General features: G+C 35.9%; 2 protein-coding genes and 1 non-coding gene across 5 annotated transcripts in view; 1 reads left to right on the top strand and 2 right to left on the bottom strand.

Annotated features, from left to right (window-relative positions):
- Positions 1-14,138, bottom strand: part of LOC127423298 (LIM and SH3 domain protein 1-like) — a 29,153-nt gene extending 15,015 nt beyond the window's left edge. Inside the window, exons 1-3 of the mRNA XM_051667487.1 lie at positions 13,920-14,138; positions 8,625-8,719; positions 2,202-2,286 (exon numbers count right to left, since the gene is read on the bottom strand). Of these exons, the coding sequence (XP_051523447.1) occupies positions 2,202-2,286; positions 8,625-8,719; positions 13,920-13,988 (249 nt within the window). The 5' untranslated portion in view covers positions 13,989-14,138. The remainder of the gene's footprint in view (positions 1-2,201; positions 2,287-8,624; positions 8,720-13,919) is intronic.
- A 746-nt stretch (positions 14,139-14,884) lies between these two features.
- On the top strand, positions 14,885-14,956 carry trnac-gca (transfer RNA cysteine (anticodon GCA)). Its single transcript has one exon. It is a non-coding gene; the product is annotated as a tRNA-Cys (tRNA).
- Positions 14,957-17,589: 2,633 nt separating this feature from the next.
- LOC127423289 (plexin domain-containing protein 1-like) overlaps positions 17,590-22,722 on the bottom strand; it is a 50,122-nt gene continuing 44,989 nt past the window's right edge. For 2 of the 3 annotated variants that reach the window (XM_051667468.1, XM_051667469.1), the window contains exons 12-14: positions 22,597-22,632; positions 20,177-20,322; positions 17,590-18,602 (exon numbers count right to left, since the gene is read on the bottom strand). In XM_051667468.1, the coding sequence (XP_051523428.1) occupies positions 18,480-18,602; positions 20,177-20,322; positions 22,597-22,632 (305 nt within the window). In that variant the 3' untranslated portion in view covers positions 17,590-18,479. The remainder of the gene's footprint in view (positions 18,603-20,176; positions 20,323-22,596; positions 22,633-22,722) is intronic. The other variant, XM_051667470.1, reaches the window with a different exon arrangement.

The following is a 22,722-nucleotide window of genomic DNA, read 5'->3' as shown; positions in this document are numbered from 1 at the left end:
GGACACAGATATTAGCAGCACGCACATTAGAAGCTCAATTACAGGTACTGCACTAAAATAACTCTGAATTCTGCTCTAAACATCATGTTTGCAAATAATTAAGAGAAACTGTGTGCTGATTTTTATCACTTTGTCATCTTTTACTTTTTTGCACTTTATTATAATTTAGTAAAACACAGACGTAATGATTGATGTATGTCCTAATAAAATCAAAGAGTCTTTCCTCGAAATCTGAACAAAAATGCTCAAAAGAGACGACCAGGTGTAACGGTGATGTCTTGCCTGACATTTGTGATCTGAAACGCATCTTAATAGAAGTGTACTCATGGCCTCAGTCGGGGACGAATGGTCATGTAGTTGATACGCTACAGTCCCGTTGTGTTCGCACTAGCATGCCGAAAAATAGAACTATGAGTCATGGGGCGCAGACTGCAAGTCGTGTGGTGTACACTTGGCCTAAGTGTAAATTAATGGTCTTTTTGGACTGGGTAGGAAGATTTGAGTTCTGAAAGTTACTGTATGTTTTCATAGTACATTGAACTATTATATCTGAAAATGAAATAATCCCTTTAATTCTTCTTCAGGACATGTATTTGCATACAGCAGTTGAATGATCTTTTTGCATTATGCCTCTGGGATAGAAGGCGGGCATAACAGTTATCCCATGTTTAAATCTTGTAAAATTACATATCTCCCCTCCAGCAAAAATCTAATCTGGATTGCCATTCTTGTTACTCAGGGGTCCCCTGACCTTAATCCACATTCACTGCACCATGTTCCCTCTTTAAGAACATAAGATTTAACAATCTTAAAGGGATATTTCACCCAAACATGAAAATTCTGTCCTTATTTACTCACTCCCATGTCGTTCCAAAACCGTATGACTCTCTTTCTTCCGTGGAACACAAAAGGAGATGTCAGGCAGAATTTTAGAGACTTTCACCTTAAGTCACCATTCACTTTCATTGTATGGGAAAGAGCAGCAGCTCAACGTTCTTCAAAATTTCTTATGTGTTCCATGGAAGAAAGTAAGTAAATGATGACTAGATTTTCATTTTTGGATGAACTATCCCATTAACAAAATAATATATCAGGACACAGGACAGGCTGTAATACATAAATTCTGTATGAAAAAATAAATAAATAAAATGTATTAAATCTCCATACCATAGCAATTATACAGCTGCTTGGGAAGACAATAATAATAAAAAAAAACTCTTGAAAAGAGAGAGAAAGCAAGTGACAGGAAAGAGAAAGTAGTGAGTGAGTGAGCGAGAGAGAGAGAACAGATGGTGCTGATGATAGCTACATGGTGAGTGTAACCTTACAAGGCCGTGAATGACTGTGGTACTGACCTTTTATGCATATGTTACATAGATTTGTTATGAGAATATTAAAGGGGAAGTTTTTTTTTTAATGTTAAAATCCTTTCTCCTGTCCCAAATTAATATGCTGATTCAACTAAAAAGTGAAAACAACGTGGCTCTGTGGCACTATCAAAATATCGCTCAGTTTGTTTCAACATCCCAACCAGCCCAACACAGCAAAATTGGCTCAAAAGTAGCCTAAGTTTGGGGCTGGAAAATCTGTTTGTCCAAACAATTGAAGGCAGGGGAAGTGTTCAGGAAATCAGTTTTAAAATATATATTTTTTGAAAATCTGTGTGGTGTTTCACAGCTCCGATGTAATAGAATTAAAACAAACTAAAACAAAATAGAATTTGCTACATTAAAACAACACCACTCTTGTGCTAGTTTGTAATGACCTGTTTTGCACCAGTGTGGTTCAGAATTTGTGTCAACTACCTTTTTAATAATAATTAAAAAAAAAATGCAGTTTCCATATGTTTGTGATGACCTTAAACAGAACAACTCAAAGAGAGATGGGGCATGTTTTGGAAGATAGTAAGACTTTTTGTTAAAACTCAGCTACTAATGGAATTAAATGGTCAAAAGATCAGATAGCTGGAAAAAATCTAATCCAAAGCACATTATTTAGAAGGACTCAATGCATGATTTACTCCTCACTTTTTTGTTAGGCTTGGGATGTATTGTAAATAATGAGTTCATCTGATCCACAGCCAGTTTCCCAGTGGATAAATGTGAACGTGAGCGGAAGAATGAGAGGAGCATTGGGAATAAGAAGAGATATAGGAGAAGGAAGGATAAAAAGTAGCTGAGGTTTTTGAACAGGATACTTACTTGACTCTGCATTTTGCTCTGCTGCTTGAGTCGAAGGTTCTCTGGTGTATCGGCCACGATGGTGAAGGACGTTTTAGGGTAATGTCTGAAAATACACAGACATTATATTTACAGTTTTTGTTGTTGTTGTTTGTTTGTTTTTTTTTTTAGATAAAATGCACTTCAGAATTTTATAAAAAAAATAAATAAAAAAAAACTAAGGCTACATGACACAAACCAAAAGTACCAAAAAGTACTATTGTACTACCATGGTCATATATATTACCATGGTATATGTAAAAAAAAAATAAAAATAAAAAAAAAATTTTAATTTCTAAGTTAAAAGCCATTTTTATATTTCTCTGAAGCTTAAAGTCAAAGTGGTGTAACCGTCTGGAGTAAAAAATAAAACTCTCATTAAAAGCTAAAATGCTTGAAAACAGAAACATTGGTTTAAGTTGTTTTGAACAATCTTTTATTATTAAACTAAGCAAAAAACACTTGTTTTGAAATATTATTAATATTTGAAAAACCTTAGTCCACCAAACCAAAGTCAGGTGGTGTAACTAACATACAGGTAGCCATTCTCTGTCATGTATCAATCAATAAATCAATAAATAAAAAACAGAGGAGACCCCTGTAAACCCTCATGACTCTTAGTGAAGTTAATTATTTTACTTTTACTAAAATATCAGAGTTTTTGAAAAATAACATTTTGTTCATATCAAAAGGAATATCCACAACAAAACGTCATGATATTTTTGACTCAAATGTATATTTCTAAAGAAATATTTTCCACCTTGAAAAATATGTTGAAATCAGTGACTACGTTGTGTATGCTCACATGACACCACCTAACATTTTTAGTCATTCATTTATTTTTATTTATTTTTTGAAGAAAATGCTATACATTTTGGACACATGGACATAAAGATTACGTTTCTACTATAAATTCTCCTCCCTGCCCAGCAGATGGTGATATGCACGAAGAATGTGAATTCTAACATTTTCCAAAAACAAAAGAAGAAGAATCTGGAAGTGAAATATGACATTTATAGTAAAAAAAATTAAAAAAAAATAAATAAAAAAGGACTTACATATTGATCTGTTTCTCACCCACATCTATCATATCACTTCTGAAGTTATGGATTTAACCACTGGAGTCTTATGGATTACATTTATGCTGCATTTATATACTTTTTGGACCTTCAAAGTTCTGGCCATCATTCATTTGCATTATATGGACCTACAGAGCTGAGATATTCTTTTAAAATCCTTTGCTTGTGTTCAGCAGAAAAAAGTAAGTCATACTTAGGATGGCATGAGGGTGAGTACATGATGCGATGTTGATTGTATGGTGCCATGTTTGTGTGTGTGATACAACAGAGCAGCGCTCATTTACTGAAGTGGTCTGTGCATGCAGAATATATACTTATTTACTCAGCCTTTTGAGATTCACAAAGCTATATATCTTCAAGAGACTTTCAATAAAATGCACGAGTCATATGGACTACTTCAATTGTGCTTTTATGGCTTTTTATGACATTTTTGGAGCTTGACGTAATGACCATAACTAACACACAGTTTTGGATTTGGATTGGGCTCGTCGGACCAATACACGATCCGGCTAAAAATGGCAGTATCTGAGCCGATCGGTGCATCTCTAGTTTCTACAAAATTGACATGTTTTCAACTACATTTTAAAAAGGTTCTCATTTGTAGTTTTATATGAAATGCAGCTATTCTAAGTACAATAATATAACTCTATCCTTAGCTGAAAAGCATACATGCTCATATGGAGATGCATACTCTTATGGATACTTTCAAACAATAAGCACACAAAACAAAACAAACAATATTATGAGCTAACTGTTAAGCACTAATCCACTGGGATCTATGCCAATACAGCATGTGAGAACATTGGTTTAAACTAATCAAGCGATTGTATCGCTTTAGAAGATTTATGCATGAGTCAATACTTTTACTGTGGTTTTATGAGTTCTGTTTTTTTTTTTTTCTTTGGTGAGTGCCTGTTCAAGCTTGACATTATTGCAGTTAAATCAAGATGGCAAAAAATTAACCTTTTGTGTTCCACAGAAGAAAGAAAGTCATAAGTGTTTGGAGCAACTTTAGGGTGAGTAAATGATGATCCCAACCCTAAAATACACTTTTTGACACTTCTAGTTTTTAATGAAGATGTTAAAATTGGCCCATTCATGAGCCTTCACATCCCCACAAGGACATTTTGACAGTTTTCTTTACATGTGTGAGTAAACACATCTCAGTCTAACTAAATCTAATCATTAGACTAAAAGCCATTACCCAACATCAGCTTCCTTTAAGATGTTTATAAGTACATCGCCTGTGGAGTAAGTGTCCAACACAGGTCAGGTGTCAGTTAAACTGTAAAAATCCCCTTATTTGGTTGAAAATCTAGGACAGGCTATTGCTAAAAGAATGTATCTATAGTCATCTCAGTGGAAAGGGTGGGTCATAATATTTGGACAGTAGGTGCACTGAGTAACATTTTGTCTGGAGGGAGGATGTCACATTTTAGACAAGCTTAGCAGTTGAGTTTGTGAAAGAACTGTGGTAACACTACAAAAATGCTTCTCAGTGGCCATTATTAGTTGCACTGGAGGGCAAACTGGTAGGAGAACCTGTTTTTTTTTTTTTTTTATGTAAAGTGCTTTTAAAGTGTATAAAACAAAAGAGCCTACAAAACAAACAAACAAACAAATAAATAAACAAAACACACCCTTCATTTAGGAAATTCCCAAGCTAATATCCATGTCAGGACATTGCACATCTGTGATGCGTATCAAAACATCTACAGTCCAGGTTTGGCATTTACAGGCCAGGTACTGACATTTACATATGTAAACAAACAACATAATGGGCACAAGGACACATTCAAAAGGGCAGTCCATCATAAAACATGCAACAGAACAAAAATGTTATTCACAAAACCACAATGAAGAGAAGGTCACCATTTCCCAAGAATGGTTTCAGTCAGAACTTCCCCAAGTGAGCAACAGAAGATGGGCGCGCATGACGAGAAAAAGCGTGAATTGACCTGAAGATCATCTTTGTGAAGGTGAGGAAAAATGCAGTGGCTGCAAGAATGATGTTTAAATATGCTATCTTTATCTACTCGGATTTGTCACATTGTGAAGACAAATCCAAAAATGGATCAGTTGAAAATGAGGTCAGTTTGAACACCATAGCCTTAGTCTAAATAAAGCCCAGTGTACTGAAGTGATGGAGAACTTCACTTCCTGTAGCCATTTCCAAAAAATGAAGTAAATTTAGAATCATGCTATTCTAAAACCAAATTACTATTTTTCTTTTGTGGAACACAAAAGGAGATGTTGGTCAGAATGTTAGCCTGGGTCAACATTCACATTCACATGTTTTTTCCATACAATGAAAGTGAATGGTGACTGAGGTTAACATTCTGTCTAACATCTAATCTTGTGTTCCACAGAAGAACAAATGTCACATGGGTTTGGAACAACAAAAGCGTGAGTAAATGATGACAGAATTCTCATTTTTATGTGAACTATGCCTTTAAACTCAGCTTGGAAGCCTGAGTCACAGGTGAAAGTAACTACAGAAAGGAAACCACCTTCTTATCAAAGCCTATGTGCCAAACATTGGTATTTTGGTATGTCACAAGAAACAATGAGCCTACTTACTGTACATGACTATGTTCTTGTCTTACAGAATACAAAATGTTTCATATGTTTCAAACAAAGCAGAGCATAACCATTAATCCACAAAAGGAGCTTTATTGAACTCAACTGACCTGTGCAAACAGTCACAAGGAAGTTAAGATGTATTGTTGTGGAAGATTATTTAATGTTAGCTTTTGGCACTTCCACATGATAGTAATGTTCAGACAGTAGGCTAAAAGACAGAGTATAAAGAATTTGTTTGTACATTCATTGCCAGTTTAAAAAAAAAAAAAAAAAAAAAAAAAAAAAGGGTTGGTTTGGCAGAACCTGCACAAGAATTCTGGCTTCCCTAACTGAACAAAAACATCTTACAAGATACCTCCTCAAAATGAAGTATGGGGTCATTGAAAAACAGGTGTGGTCATACCAAACAGAACTTCAAATATTTGTCAGGAGAAAGTGATACAGTTAAAAATATCACTTGATTGTGAATGTAAGTCTTACGGGTGAGACAATGTCTGCATACATCTGAAAGGAATAGTTCACCCAAAAATGAAAATTCTTTCATCATTTATTCACCCTCATGCCATCCCAAATGTGTGTGACTTTCTTCTGCTGGACACAAATGAAGATTTTTAGGAGAGTATTTCAGCTCTGTAGGTCAATAGGTACAGGTCAAGTGAATTAGGAACCAGAACTTTGAAGCTCCAAAAATCACATAAAGGCAGCATAAAAGTAATCCATTACAATGGTTTAATCCAGTGGTTCTCAACTGGTTTTGCTTCAGGACCCAGATTTTACATAAGAAATCAAGTGTCAACCCACCATAGTAAAAACTTAACCTCTATTTCACGTATCCTGGGTCGCATTTCCTTTTATGTTGCATAGTTTTGTTCATGGTTTTGAAGTATAAGAGCATGCATCAAGTGACATTATTTTTGCTATTGATGTCAACAACAAAAGCTACAGGAAGTTTTCTCTCCCCCCTTTTAAAAATTTAAGAGCATATTTATTTATATGCTATGAGCCCATTATTATCCCGTTTGTTTCCTAATTTCAAACATCATTCAAACAGAATTACACCGGTGGAAAGGCTCCTCGTTACCATGGTTAGGTCAGTGTAGCTTAAATAATAGTAATTATAATAATAGTAAATTATAGTATTTATGAAACAATAAATACTAGCTGAAACACATTTTGAAACTTTAACTACAACTGCCACTGTTGATATAAAATGAGGTCTTTAGATTATTTCATAAGAAAATATTACTTTTTGTCAAAATATAACAGTTACTTTTACTCATGTAAAATCGTGAAACAATTTTGTAAAGATGATGATGTGTAATGATTTTTTTTTTTTTTAGCGCATAGCACAGAGTTGCTCTTTTCCTCCTCAGTGCTGTTTGGCATGTCAGCCTACTGTTTGAGAGGTTCGACTTGACTTCATCCATAAGGCTTTAAACTAGAAAAGTCTCACTAGAATTGAAATGGGTCACATCATTTTTGAGGTCTGCGCGCCGCAATATCGAGGGAAGCCCAGTAGTTGCGCGTGTGCGTCAGAGAGCAGAGCAGATCATTAGTGCGAGCTGGTACCGTTACACTTGTGTGAATGCTTTAATCGCACCGCGAAAATATTGCAGTGCAGATGAGAAGCCTTTAGCTGAATGCAAGATTATCAATAAATAATCTCTATCACTTGGGCGGCCACCTAAAAATCTTCAGTGGGAGAACCACTGCATTGATCTTTCCCTGCTATCCGCGACCCAGTCCGAATAGACCTGCGACCCACTTTTGGGCCACGACCCACTAGTTTAATCCATGCCGTCATTAGCGATATGATAAGTGTGGGTGAGAACAAGATCAATTGTATGTACTTTTGTACTATAAATTCTCCTCCCTTCCTAATAGGTGGCTATATGCACGAAGAACGCAAATCACCTCTAAGAACTCTAAAGAGAGAAGAGAGTGAAAGTGGACATTTATAGTAAAAAAGGACTGAGATCTGTTTCTCACCAATACCTATGATATATCTTCATAAGACATTGATTAAACCAGTAGAGTCTTATGGATTACATTTACGCTGCCTTTATGTGCTTTTTGGAGATTCAAAGTCCTGGTCACTATTCACTTGCACTGAATGGTCTTGCAGAGCAGAGATATTTTTCTTTTGTTTGTGTTCAGCAGAGAATTTTCATTTATGGGTAAACTATCCCTTGAAGCATTTCAATGTCAGGAAGATTTATTTTTTTTTCCATTGTGGCCAAAAAAAGTTAGAGCACACAAGCTTAAAAATGAAATCAGTCTAAAAAATATTCTTAGGCATGACAAAAAATGTGGACTTGGAGAACCAAGGACAAAGTATAAAAAAATGCTTTAAGTTGCCCAAAAATGAAAATTCTCTCATCATTACTCACCCTTGTGTCAGTCCTACCCAGTATTACATTTCTCTTCCATGGAACACAAAAGGAAATATTACACTTTTCCATACAATAAAAGTAGACAGCAACTGTCAAGCTTTAATAAGAACAGAGAAGTTCTGTGTGATATATTCCAGGTCTTCTGAAGCCATACGATAGCTTTGTGCGAGTAACATTTTAGTTGATATTCACTAAAAATCTTGCCGGTCCATTCTAAATCTCAAATCTAGTGGATTATGAGTAGAGTAGAATGAGATGATGACAGAGTTTTCATTTTTGGGTGATGCTCTATCCCTTTAAGAAAAAGCAGGACAAAAGGAAAGATGAGAAAGAAAGAAAAAAAAACTTACTGGCTGCAGTAAGGTTTCTTGTCAAAGCCTTTGTAGTTCTTCATATTCAGAGTCATTTTGCAGACCTCACAGCTGAAACATCCTTTGTGCCAATACTGTTAAAGAAAATACAACAGAATAGAAAAGGAAAATTAATTTAGTATAACTAGAATGCTGAGAAGGCTGGAACCAACATGGAAAACGTATTGCAGGTGGTCTCTTCTGACAACCTAAGAGACTCCACTTGTTCCAAAGAGATGCTGATCTCTAATTGTGGTAGTTGTAGCCTTGTGGTTAAAGATCAGGTAACCAAAAGGTCATAGGTCCAAAACATGCTATCAACATTGTGCACTTGAGTGAGGTATTTAACTACAAATTTCTCCAGGGGGTACTTTGCTCGTAACTTAAAGGCTCAAACATACTCACCGCAAGTACATGAACACAGACGCACCTTGCTACACATGCATGATTTAATGCGTCGTGTTGTGAAATGTGTCAGCGCTCAATTCATAACGCGCAAGTATGCGCTGCATTCTCAGCACTGCCGCAAGTGGCGCTAGAGCGGATTTTATTCTTTCAATCAACAACTGCCATGGCGGACTCGGGCAGCAATTTGAGTTAAATCTTTTAAAAAAATAAATAAGACTTTTTGTCCCTAGTCCATTCAAATGAACTTGTTTTTTCTCAGTGTCTCTCCCCTCTCCTCAACTATCGACTCATCTACCACATTCAGTTTCGTGGTCACGCCTAAAAATCTATTGCCCCGTTGTGGTCTGAGGTTTGTAACCACCAGAGCAAGCGCTCGCGTCTGCGTTTGTGAACTTGCGTGAAGTACGTTTCGGCCTTAAGATGGTTATGTTGTGTATTGTTGCTTAACAAATTCCACCAACCCCAATTGTGCGGCATACTAAGACTCTATTTAAACTATGGCCACTGCAGTCAACAATACCTGAATAGCTTACCTCACTATGATAACCTTTGACCTCCTAGTTTGCTTATCTGTTTAACGGGCAAATGTTCAGAGATATCTTACTGGCTTCATTGTGTTTTTAAACACTTGATGACCTAAAATAAGCATTTAGAAACTCCTCAAAGATTTTCAGTTGGGATATTAAGTTCTTTCACATTAGGGCTGTTTTTTGTACAATGGGGAAAATAAGAAGCAAAAGAGCATCCAGTCATCACTGAAAATGACAAATGCATTTGACAGCAGTAAGCTAGCACAAAAGAGCCATGATTATTAAAAACAGCAAGTGAAGTAGGTCTACAGTGCTTTCAAGAATCCAGGACACTGCAGAGGAATTGGGCCTATAGATAAACACAAAACTGGAAGATCTGCAAAGGTCCACAGAGTACCTCAGAGACGCTTTGCACTCCCACTGAGATGGCATTGTTGGCCCTGCAGTCACAAAGACCACATGCCGTAACTACGCAGAGAAAGTCATGCACAAGTGACTTTGACTCTGGTGGTCATTAGGCAATTTGTTTCCTCATTTCTTTCGTAATGTGTATTGCGATCCAACAAAATCCTTATTTGGAACTGGCAAGAACTGTTCTGAGTCAGACTTTCTAAATTTCAAGGAATTCTGTATGAATGGCAACAATCTGTCACTGAATCTCTCGAGGCCTATTAGACAGATCATACATAGCATCACTTTATTACACAGCTCTCTGGAATACTTGATTCTGATTAGTCAAATGCACCATGCTGTGGTCAAATATTTTTGTAATAACTGCTAAACTTTATAATTAGCCACCGTTTTCCCTGTGTGTAGGAGCACTGTGCTTATTTCATGTCTCTTCTAACATTCCACATCCTCTTTCTTCTTACATAATAACATATTTTCAACTCAAATCAATATTTCTTGTCCATTTCTTTACTTATTTGGTAATTATCTTTGTAATAAGAGGGATAATAGTCATTATTAGTGGTCAACCTATATGGGTTTTTCAATGACCGATGCCGATATCTAGAGGGAAGGATGGCCGATGGCTGATGTATCAGCCTGGGCTGCATTTCCCAAAAGCATTGCAAGCTTAAGTTGATCGTAGAGACCACTGGCGCCAATGGTTTCTATGATCTACTTAGGCTTACAATGCTTTTGGGAAATGCTGCCCAGGCTGATATTTCGGTCTTTCACTAGTTATTATTCCAGAATGATACATTTCCCCTTCGCTTTAGTTTATTTTGTGATCGCCTGACTGTTCATTATCCGTTAATTATTCTATTTCTTGCCGATTTTATTGTGTTTTATATATTCGGGACTTAGGTACCTTCAGCAGCTGATGGTAAAACATCAGCCCACGGCCTCCCCCTTCATAAACCCACCCATCTGCCTGACAAACACAAATGTTGATGCAGAAACACATCTCAAATGGGACCAATAGGAAAAATCTAATCAGTATCAGAAGGCCATTGCAATGTTGATGAAATCTGCAATGACAGCATGAGAACATTCAAGCAAACCAACAATTCAGCTGTTACTGACTCAATGAACTTCCCACTCACTCAACAGTTCTGGGGAATGTAGTGCTTGCTTTCACTCTACGATGATACACAAACTTGACACAGTTTATAACACTGCTCTACATTGTAATTACTTTATTACCAAAGACAAATTTGTCATCAGAATGGCAAGATGCAAATATGACATCAAATTTCTAAAGTATCTGTAAGTAGCTGTTATCTGGTATAGGCAGGGTTGGGGAGTAATGAAATACATGTAACGGGATTACGTATTTAAAATACAAAATATAAGTAACTGTATTCCACTACAGTTACAATTTAAATCATTGGTAATTAGAATACAGTTACATTCAAAAAGTATTTTGATTACTGAAGAGATTACTTTGCATTTTATTGTCATTTGTTTCATTTAATATTTAGTCCTTTCAGATGGAAAACATTTATATATATAAATGATGCGATCCAAAGTGCATTTGAACAGCGGTGAAACACTTTCTTATGATGTGTTACATTCATACAAGCAGAAACAGAAGTAAGTTTGAAGTAAGTTTGGAGCAGAAGAAATAGAAATAAACCTTGTGTAAATTGTCAGCTTTACGCTAAGCTAAAATGCTATTTCTAGCCATTTTACATGCACATGTTACCAGGCACGATCATATTTTTTATATCAATTAAATTCACGTTGGATCATAATTTCTTTTTTTCTAGTAAGACCTTTGATATTAGCGCAAAAATCATATTCTTGATAATAATTTTTGTATTGTTTTCCTGTAAAAATATCTAAAAATCCTTAAAACAAGATCAATTTGATTGATCTTGTTTTAGAAACAACACTGCATAAGATATTTAGGTTTTTCAGAGAAGGTATTTTTAACGTGTATTTTGTCTTACTGTACTGGCAGAGTTTTTATAGTCAAAACAAGTGAAAAAAATCTACCAGTGCTGAAGAAGTAATCCAAAGTATTTATAATATGTTACTGACCTTGAGTAATCTAATGAAATATGTTACAAATTACATTTTACAGCATGTATTCTGTAATCTGTAGTGGAATACGTTTCAAAAGTAACCCTCACAACCCTGTGTATAGGAATAATACAGCAAACATGTGTCCTGACAATATTTTCCTTTCAAAAAATAGCCAACCACAAAATAACCGACAGCCTTTAGTATAAATGCACAAAACACGTCAAAGCCCACAGGTAACATCTGTAAAGGATGTGTTGTCATAAACCACAAAATATTAAAAATAGCTATAGGCCGTCACAGTAAAACAAAGCATAAAGACCAGTCCAGTGGCAAAAGAAACAAGAAACCCTTGTTAAAGAGTAAAGATTGCAACAAGAAATGTGGCAGAGGGCCATAAGTTGCCATAACTAACACCTTGTAACATAGCGGACTAATCCTATCACCCCTACAAAAATGTACCATGGTTACCCTACTTTTCGCCAAAATACGACAGTTACCACAGTGTAAAAAAATGGTAACCTGCTATTGTTAGCATTTTAGAAGCTATTTCTACCTGAACTCTTAAAATTAGGCTAGTTTTGTTGGTGTAACCTAATTCATTCAGGCTGATTCTGTGATGTTGAATAACATTTTGATTAAATAACACCAGTTCCTTTAGATGTTATGTTTTAATATGAAGCATATTTTAGGTTATTATTTTCTTCAGTGTACACTGTAAAAATCATTTGTGAGGTAACTTAAAAATGTGCTTCACGTGGTGACATCTAAATTGAAGGTGCTGTAAGTGATTTTAGCCATTCTGAAATTTCCATAATTTCAACAACTCCTTGCATTAGCCACACTCAATAATTTGCTACAACTACAATACTAAGACAACACACAAAACAATTAACAGGCAAAAGCCCGCGGACACATTTTTGTTTGCCGTTTACAGAGTCTAGTGCTTTCACAGAGACAGGTGAGATCTCAGGACACTTATTTTATTAATATCTTTCAGGGAGTAAAAAAAAAGTTTTTGAATACTTTCCATAAAAAAAAAAAAAATGTGCTTACAACACCTTTAATCTGGATAAACTTACCTGACAAATTTAGTTACACCAACGAAAGTATGTTTTATGGGTTAAATCAAGTAGATTATTGTTAATACTGTAATAACTTGGATCACTCACCAGTAAAAAAAGAATGAAAAAATTAAACAACATGTCAGAGGGATTCTAAAATCTTCTTATCCTGTTTGAAGTAGATCCCATATTACTATATACTTTAACAGTTGTAATACATTAAACATTAAAAAATGTATAAATTCTTTAGACATTAATTTATGGACAATTAAACCATCCACACACTGGCTGTAAACTGCAACAGAAAAACGGCTACGCCCACATTTTTCTAAAACAGTTAAGAAAAATTATAGTATTCAGTCAGGATCCTGCATCATGTAATAAAACAAACGTCTAATACAAGTAAATGGTGTATTCCCTACACTATTAAAATAACTGCTTAAGTTAAATAAAAAGTTAGTTTCTATCGTTCATAGGAATGTGTCTGCTACAGGAAGTAGAAAAGTGACTCCAACTCCAGTGTTCAATGAGAAAAAAATTAATAAATAAAAATAAAACCCAACTGTTTAGTGTCTGTAAACGCCTTAATTTGATGATCAAATAGTGCATTGTCTAGGTGTTATGCTTATGAATTACTGAAGGTATTTAAGGAATAATAGCCTATGTGTATATAACATTTACATGTATAACTGAAGAAAAAATTGAAGACTCGTTCTTATCGACAAAATATGAAATATTTTGTGTGTTACAGTATGTTGCACATGTTTAGCAAAACATGTCTGACGATTTGATACTAATATAACATTGTAAGCATCACTCACCTTGTCCAGACAATTGACTTTTTCCGTAGGGTACACAACCTTGTCACATCTGCTACACAACGGATTCATGTTGCTCAGCTTGCCTTTGGTCTCCTTGAATAGCTCAAAAGAACACTGATATATCTATGCAGAAGATGAAAAGACAAGCGAACGGGATGTTGAATGTGCACCCGCGCTCTCTCAGCCAACTAAAATGCTCTGCTGTAATGGGCGAGTTCCTGAACCACGCCTCACGAACGCGTGTAATGTAGCGAGTAGGAGACGCGCTTTCAGAGGGGTTGTAGCACTGTGACTCCGCCCACATTACACAGTTCCGAGGAGAGGTGGGCGGAGCCATTGTGCTACAAACCGCTGAAGCGCGTTCAAAAAGACCATATATGTACAACACTGGGCAACTTCGTCCAAAAAAATGTAAAGCATACATCGTTACACGTCTCAGCTGTTTTTGGGTGTTTATTAAACATTAATTTATTGGAAAGCTCTGAGCTTGAGCAACTAGAGGGGAAATAATAGCTAAAAATAATCAATTAATTAATAATTTAATTATTTGGTTTTACCTTGTGCTAACTCGATGGGTGGAGTGTAGCATGTGTTACTGCTCCCTAGAGCCACTCTTTGAAATTACAGCTTTAAATCTGAAGTAGAAGCTCAGCAGGTAGCTTCGTAACAAGCGACCTGGATAGAGTTTTTTTATACTAAATATAGATGTCTCCAGAGAGATTAAGAAAATATTTAATTTGACACAATTGATGTGATAGTTCTTGAACTATTTGCTGAAAGATGAAGGCTGGTGAGTTAACGGTGATATACAGTGCTTATGCTATACTGTTTGAGTCACTTGTTACTGGTTGTATAATCAACGGTGGTTTAATTTTGAATAAACGTGCCAAGAAATGAACAAACTTAGCCTAAATTAAAGAGCATGAACCATGAAAGAGAATATTAGATCAATAGTGTACGGAGATGGGGGTATAGCTCAGTGGTAGAGCATTTGACTGCAGATCAAGAGGTCCCCGGTTCAAATCCGGGTGCCCCCTCTTTTGAAACATTTGTCAATTAAATGCTCCGAGATTACACAATGTAGACTGTATGTTCATAGTTAGATGGCTGTTAGTACCGAGCAATATTACATTAAATAAATTAAACAGTGGGACGTTACTTTGACATTTTTCACACTCTGTGTTTTGAAACGCGGAAGTAAACGATTGCAGGGTAAACTTCAACAGCGGTGAATGGGTGATCACAGCAAATATTATCTTCACTTACCCATTTGCTCCAAGAGCAAAAGAAAAAAATCCACTATTACATCTGAATGACTTTCCAGACGAGAGAAAAATCAGAGAGCGGTGGATTAAGACAGTAAAGTGTGAGAAGATGCCAAATTTACTGTCACTCTCCCCGCAGATGTAATAGAAACCCCCTCACAGCTGTGGTTAAACTATTTCCAGGGTAATATAACAATAAGCATAATGTTATAAATTTACACTCAATATAATAATAATAATAATAATAATAATAATATATATAACTACACTGATAAATAAGGCGGAAAAGCGTCATCACAGTCTGTGAAAATTTTAATCTTGATATAAAAACATTTGGAACATGGCAAGTCCAGTTTGGGATATTTATTAATATATGCATATATGTTTATAAAACTATTATAGCATAGAAATCGGTTACTCTCCAACCATCCTACACCAACTGCAGGATCTAATAACGGCCTGTAGGTGTTGCTGTTGATCACCTTGAAGGTAGAGGTCTGCACGGGCCTTAAAATGGAACCCGACCGTGTGGCTGGCTCATATAGACCCTACCCGGCCCGAACGATACCGTCAGATTTTAAGCCTGAACCCGACCCGAAACCCAATATCGCTCACTATCTAATTTCTTCTCCTAGCAAGTACTGTTGCAGTAGGCTGTATTTTATGTAAGCATTTAGGCAACATTCGTAACAGTACTGAAACAGTAAACATACACAGTTTTATCAAGGCACAGCAGCCCCTCAGTACACTAGAGCAGAACAGAAAAGTGTCAAATGTCAAAGACATTCGTCCAACATGTGTTTACATTGGAAAACAATGGGAAAACAGAACAGACGCGCGCAAAAACCCGTTCGGTGTGAACGGCCCCTAACTCTGTGAGTGAGAGCGCGTGCGCGAAACAAGTTCGGTAAGCCTGTTTAATTTTTCATTACTTACACACCCGACCCGAACCCCAAGTCCTACATGAAAAACTGACCCGAACCCGGCCCGAAACCCGTCGGGTTCTCGGGTCCCGTTGGCCCCGGGTCGGGTTGCAGACCTCTACTTGAAGGTCTAATTATACTTTTTTTTTTTTTCAACTTCTGTATTTTAAGTCACCACATTTTCTGTGTGCTCATTTGGTTAATTACATCACTTTTCAGCCTCATCATATATTGTGCTTATCAAAGAAAAAACATTTTCAAAACTTTTCATTTTATTTTTATTGATTCACTATTAGTATACGGTCAGAATGTAACACTGCAATGATATTAAAGGGATAGTTCACCCAAAAATGAAAATTATCTCATCATTTACTCACTCTCATGCCATCCCAGATGTGTATGACTTTCTTTCTTCTGCTGAACACTTAACATTTTTAGAAGAATATTTCAGCTCTGTTGGTCCATACAATGCAATTGAATGGTGACCAAAACTTTGAAGCTCCAAAAAGCACATAAAGACAGCATATAAGAAATCCATATGGCTCCAGTGGTTTAATCCATGTCTTCAGAAGTGATAACAGAAGTGTGATTGAGAAACAGATACATTTTTAAAGGAATGTTCCGGGTTCAATACAAGTTAAGCTCAATTGACAGCTTTTGTGGCATAATGTTGATTACCACAAAAATTAATTTCAACTCATTCCTCCATTTCTTTCAAAAAAAGCAAAGATCGATGTTACAGTGAGGTCCTTACAATAAAAGTGAACGTGGCAAATCTTTGGAGGGTTTAAAGGCAGAAATGTGAAGCTTATAATTTTATAAAACCACTTCTTTATTATTTGAACTGTAAAGTTGTTTAAATGGTCATTTTTTCAGTCGTTTTAGGTAATGAAGTTGTAAAATTGGCTATAACTTTACACAGAAAAGGTTAGTAAGTGATTGTATCACACTAAAATCATGTTTTACACACATATCCTTTATGTCTTGTGGTTAAACTTTTGAAAGAGTATTTTAACATAAAAAAATTGTCCCCCATTCACTTCCATAATAAGTGCCTCACTGAAACCAAGAGGAAAGGAGGAACGAGTCGAAATGAATTTTTGTGGTAATCAACATTATGCCACAAATGCTTTCGATTGAGCTTAACTTGTGTTGAACCCGAAATATTCCTTTAAGTCTTTTTTTTTACTATAAATTCTTCTGCCTGCCCAGTAGGTGGCGATATGCACAAAGAATGCAAATCACCAAAAACAAAAGAAGAATATGTAAGTGAAAGTGGAAATTTATTTAGTAAAAAAAGGACTTAAATATGAATCTGTTTCTCACCCACACTAATCACGCTTCTGAAAATATGGATTTAAGCACTGGAGTCTTATGGATTACTTTTATGCTTCCTTTATGTGCTTTTTGGACCTTCAAAGTTCTGGTCACCATTCACTTGCATTGTATGGACCTACAGAGCTGAAATGTTCTTCTAAAAATCTTTGTTTGTGTTCAGCAGAAGAAAGAAAGTCATACACATCTGGGTGAGTAAACGATGAGAGAATTTTCATTTTTGGGTGAACTATCACTTTAAACGCAATAGAAATCCACTAACTTTGCATTGTATTTGGCCACAAGGGTTTGTAATTTCTGACCATTTGTTCATAGCTCAGCAGTAAAACACATTTTTACATTAATTCCACAAATGTAACATAGCAGGCAGTCAGTTTTTTGTCTGGAAATACTGTCCATTTTCACTTGGCCAAAACACTAAATAAAACATTAAGTATTTGCTTTTCAAATTTTGTGGTGTTGGAGTTTGCCTGTGTGCTTTCCATCAATATTATTTGTGCAAATTAATATTCTGTTTCATAATTCAATAACAGGGCAAAACTTAAGAAATTTAAGTGTGTGGTATGACAAATCACTAATACTAGAGTAAACTAATTCAATTAAAGTGCTGTCAAGTCCATTTGGCTAACTGAGTATTATGCATCTTTTTCCACTGAACATATAAATCACAAAATATGTTTTTCAAAATGAAAAATCTATAAAGATATGCTGTACTGTACATTAACTGCAACACGTTTGTAATAACAGACATCTCATTCTCACAATTAAGGAGTGAAATTAGCAGATTTGCTGGTCACAATCACCATTTCTTTGTTGCGATTTGTTCCTCTTTCAACAAATGAAACCTCCTTTATCATAATCAAACAGCATAAGAGGTGTTGCAGGATGGACTTAATGACAGTCTCGAATGATCCCTCAATTGCCACAGCCTCTCATTGCACCTTTGTCTTTGTTCCTAAAATCAATCAGCAAAAAAACCCTATTACACATATGTAATCTTTGTTTAGTTCATCGCTTGTGTAGGAAGTCCCGCCTCCTCAGCACTGCTCCGCCTCAATGAAGCCCTCTTTCTCGTAAACCCCAAGTTCAACCTCATTGTAGCTAGAATGGCATCCTTGGTTCCGGAACTTCATGGAGGGCCAATAGTTATTAGTGCGGCGCTGTGAACAAAGACAGATATAGATATACCTGTTTCTAATTGGTTAGAATAGCAGGAGAGACCAGGGCTAGATGTCACACAGGGAATATGTCTGGGCTATATCTCATGTATGTTAGTTTCAAACACTTTCATAATGCTTTTAAATTACAATTATTGTGAAGTCTATCCCCACAAACTAAAATGTAAAAAGTAGCATATATATATATACAGTAATCTATAATATAATGTAATATATATAGGCTAATAGCAAGAAATCAACTATGTAATGAAGGTTGATTTTAACTGAATGGTTGCACTTTGTTTTTTTGTTTTTAGGACAGGAGTATTCAGTCACGTCAGGGCAAATTGTCACGTGTGTTTTAAATGTAAAAAATGAATAGGCATTGCTAGACCCTATTTAGGAGGGCTTCAGTCCCCTTAAATTTTAAGTCAGCCCCCCCTAAAAATATGTGACTGCCATTGTCCACTTTACTATTTGGTCATTTGAGTTTCATCGAGACGATTCGTGAACAAGTGATGATCATCGTCTGTTTACCGACTGAAGGAGAGAAGGCATGTCGTTCATTTAATTTGGTAATCTCATTTAACAAGGGGTGAAAGGGGCTGGTTGAGTTATGAGTTAAAGCTGAAATGAATGAATGTTTTTAGGCTAATATTGTTCTTTTTGTATAGCTTGATAGGCATTCACAGCAGTTCACAAAATTATAGCTGTGCATTGTTGTCATTTGTGGAGAAAATGCTTAAAATGCTTAAACAGTCTGCTGAACAGGGCTGGATCCAAGGGGATGCTGGGGTGCCAAATTATCCCTATGCCTTTACTTTATTAAAGTATAATTACACTTGTTACGGTCGTGAATGACTCTGTGCTTCCTCAATTATTTAATAACTCACTCAAAACACATAAAAGATGTTCATTTGCTGCCACCTACTGCTGTAAATGTGTGATTTGCAAAAATGGTCACTGACGGAATTAAGGTAGAATGAATAAAATGACTCATCACAAGATAATGACAGACAGAGAAACATCATCTTGAGTTAATTCACTCTTGACATTTATTGTAATAATAGGTTTTTGTTGTGTTTTATGTAACATAAATTTATAGAAGTTGCGAAATTATCGATTCATGTTACATAATTTTTTGCTAATAAATGGAGAACAAAAAAGGAATGATGAGGATAGATGAAACATGTTGCCAATAAAGAGACCGATATGATAATATATTATTTTTCTATGTCTTGGTTGTTCTAGCGGATTTGGTTATTTTTTTTAATAACTTTATAAGTGTTTATTACAGAAAATGACTATATTCTGAATTAATATTAGCTGGGTAGCTTGAATAAACACACTTAAAAAAGGGGAATACATTAAATGTGTACATCTTTATAGTGTCATTAGGGTCTGAGCCCCCCTAAGACTGAAATCCTGGAATCACCCTTGATTCAAAATATTATTGTGCCTATATAGAAATTGACTTATAAAATAACCTACTCAGAGAAATATTTACTGGAGAGCAAAGTGACAACTAGCCCCGGTCTCCCCTGTATTGTGCTAACAGAAGAAGAATTTGTGCTCACCTGCATGAGGTAGAAAGGAGGAGCGACAGTCGGATGTGTGTTAATGTAGTAGACAGCCAACAGAGTCAGGAACACCAGCAGAACCAGAGCTGCAACTACGCCTGCAATTATCGCTGTGTGTTCTGGGGCCTCATCCTCACTCTCACCTGTAGGGCGATTTGGAAAGTGTGAGAGAATGAGATGCAAAGAGTTGGTGAAAAGAGACAGGAATGCAAAGTGGTTATGCTCAATTCAAAGAATACAAAGGAGACAATTTTTCAGTTCAAAGAGCATGTGTTGGATGTGCAAATCTTTAAATGAACACAGAGCAACAAAAGACATGAGAGATGATTCAGCTCAGCATATTTAAGGTGAATTTATGGTCAAGTCAGCAAAACCTGATCATAAAGTGTACATTAATGCAATAGAGTAGAAGCTTAATCTTTGGTGTAAAACTGTGTGCTGTGGCTGCATTCAAATCGAACTATTCGTTTTTGAGTTGTTTACCAACTACACTAAAAAAACTGCAATTGTTATTTCAAGAATCTATAGCTACTTGATATAACCCATAAAAATATTTTTGTTGGTGTAACCATAAGGTTGATTTAGTAATTTAAAAAAATATTTTTGACTTGAATAAAACCAGTTGATTTAGATGTTACCTCATGAAAAATATTTTTTTTGGTTATGTGACAAGTTTACAGTATAAAGACTAGCCAACTAGCTTAGGCTGGTTTTAGCTGGGTTGTTTTGTTCCTTTGTGTATTTTTTTTTCAGCTGTTTTTTTTTCTCCATCTCATACTACACAAATCAATTAAATGGATTCGATCCCAAAAAAGTTTAGCCAGAGACTGGTTGCTGTATTCCTCCAGCCTGCCCTGCACTGTTTGCTGTGTGGCTGCTGCGAATTATGTGGTTATGGGCTGGGTTATGTGTTGGCTGGAGGCATTTTATGGCGTGGGAGAAACGGGTCTTTACAGCTTGTCTGTCACCCCCAAATTTAATTGCTCCAGCTGGGACTGCTTGTTTTATTTTTCCACTTGTACTCATTATGTTTGGACTAGTAGATTGTGCACATCCTGATCGAAACTATTACTCTGGTCTATGCTGTTGACTCTGACTCCTTTGTTATGATGTTGTTGTATATGTCTTTAAAATGTATTTTGATATGTTACTAATCAGTTTGCTTGTCTGCTTTGTTTAGCACCTTAAGCACTGGAAATAAGCTATATAATGTACATTTAAAAAAAGAGGTGACCCACTCTTTGTAGAGTTAAAGGAATAGTTCACCCAAAAATGAAAATTCTCTTATAATTTACTCACCCTAATGCCATCCCAGATGTGTATGACTTTCTTTCTTCTGCAGAACACAAATTAAGATTTTTAGAAGAATATCTCAGCTTTGTAGGTTCATACAATGCAAGTGAATGGTGGCCAGAAATTTGAAGGTCAAAAAAGCACATAATGGCAGCAAAAAAGTTATCCATTAGGCTCCAGTGGTTTAATCCATATCTTCAGAAGCCATATGATAGGTGTGGACAAAAAACAGATCAATATTTAAGTCCTTTTTTACTATAAATTCTCCTCACTGCCCAGTAAGTGGCGATATGCAGAATGAATACGAACAGCCAAAAACAAAAGAAGAAAAATGTGGAAGGGAAAGTGTAGATTTATAGTAAAAAATTACTTAAATATTGATCTGTTTCCACCCACACCTATCATATCACTTATGAAGATATGGATTAAACCACTGGAGTCGTATAGATTACTTTTATGCTGCATTTATATGCTTTTTGGAACTTTAAAGTTCTGGTCACCATTCATTTGCATTGAGTGGACCTATAGAGCTGAAATATTCTTCCAAAAATCTTTGTTTGTGTTCTGCTGAAGAAATAAAGTCATACACATCTGGGATGGCATGAGGGTGAGTAAATGATGAGACACTTTAAGCAGCTTTTTCATGGTCACTGATATGACTGGAGTCTTTATCTCATGTAAGTGTGCATCATTTTAATCATATGTCTCAAAAATACTGTTTACTTCTTTAGATGTAGGCCTAAATTATTTTTTAAATGGAAAAGCGCACTTACTGCACCTTTAAGGTAGCTTTGGTTGAAAAAGTGCACAATAGATGTACAGGTGATCTGAGCAATTGTCCCAAACAGATGAGCCCTTCAAAATTCACAAGGTTGTTAAAAGGTTTGGTGAAACAGTCCTTCTACAACCTAATGAAGCAAATATAATTTTAATGTAATAGAAATTAACAGAAATAAAGCCTGGATGGTGGAAGGACACGACTTTGACATGCTTGTCCAACTTTGATTTTGAACATGATTTAATTCACGATCACGACAAACCTTCAACTGATTTCAGGCTAAAAACTGCTACTGAAATGTATATAGCCAAGACTGCCAAAAGCACAGAGCCATTCACTGACTCACCATTGCCATGGTGGTGAAAGAGAAGTTTGGTGTCATCTGTGGGGGAAAGAGACTGTTGTTGTACAGAGCGAGTATTTTAGCATAAGCGCACATGCAAAATGCATTCACAAGACACAAGACAAAGAC

This window comes from Myxocyprinus asiaticus, chromosome 32, assembly GCF_019703515.2.
Source record: "Myxocyprinus asiaticus isolate MX2 ecotype Aquarium Trade chromosome 32, UBuf_Myxa_2, whole genome shotgun sequence".
NCBI lineage: Eukaryota > Metazoa > Chordata > Actinopteri > Cypriniformes > Catostomidae > Myxocyprinus > Myxocyprinus asiaticus.
This window is presented reverse-complemented; position numbering and strand designations above follow the sequence as displayed.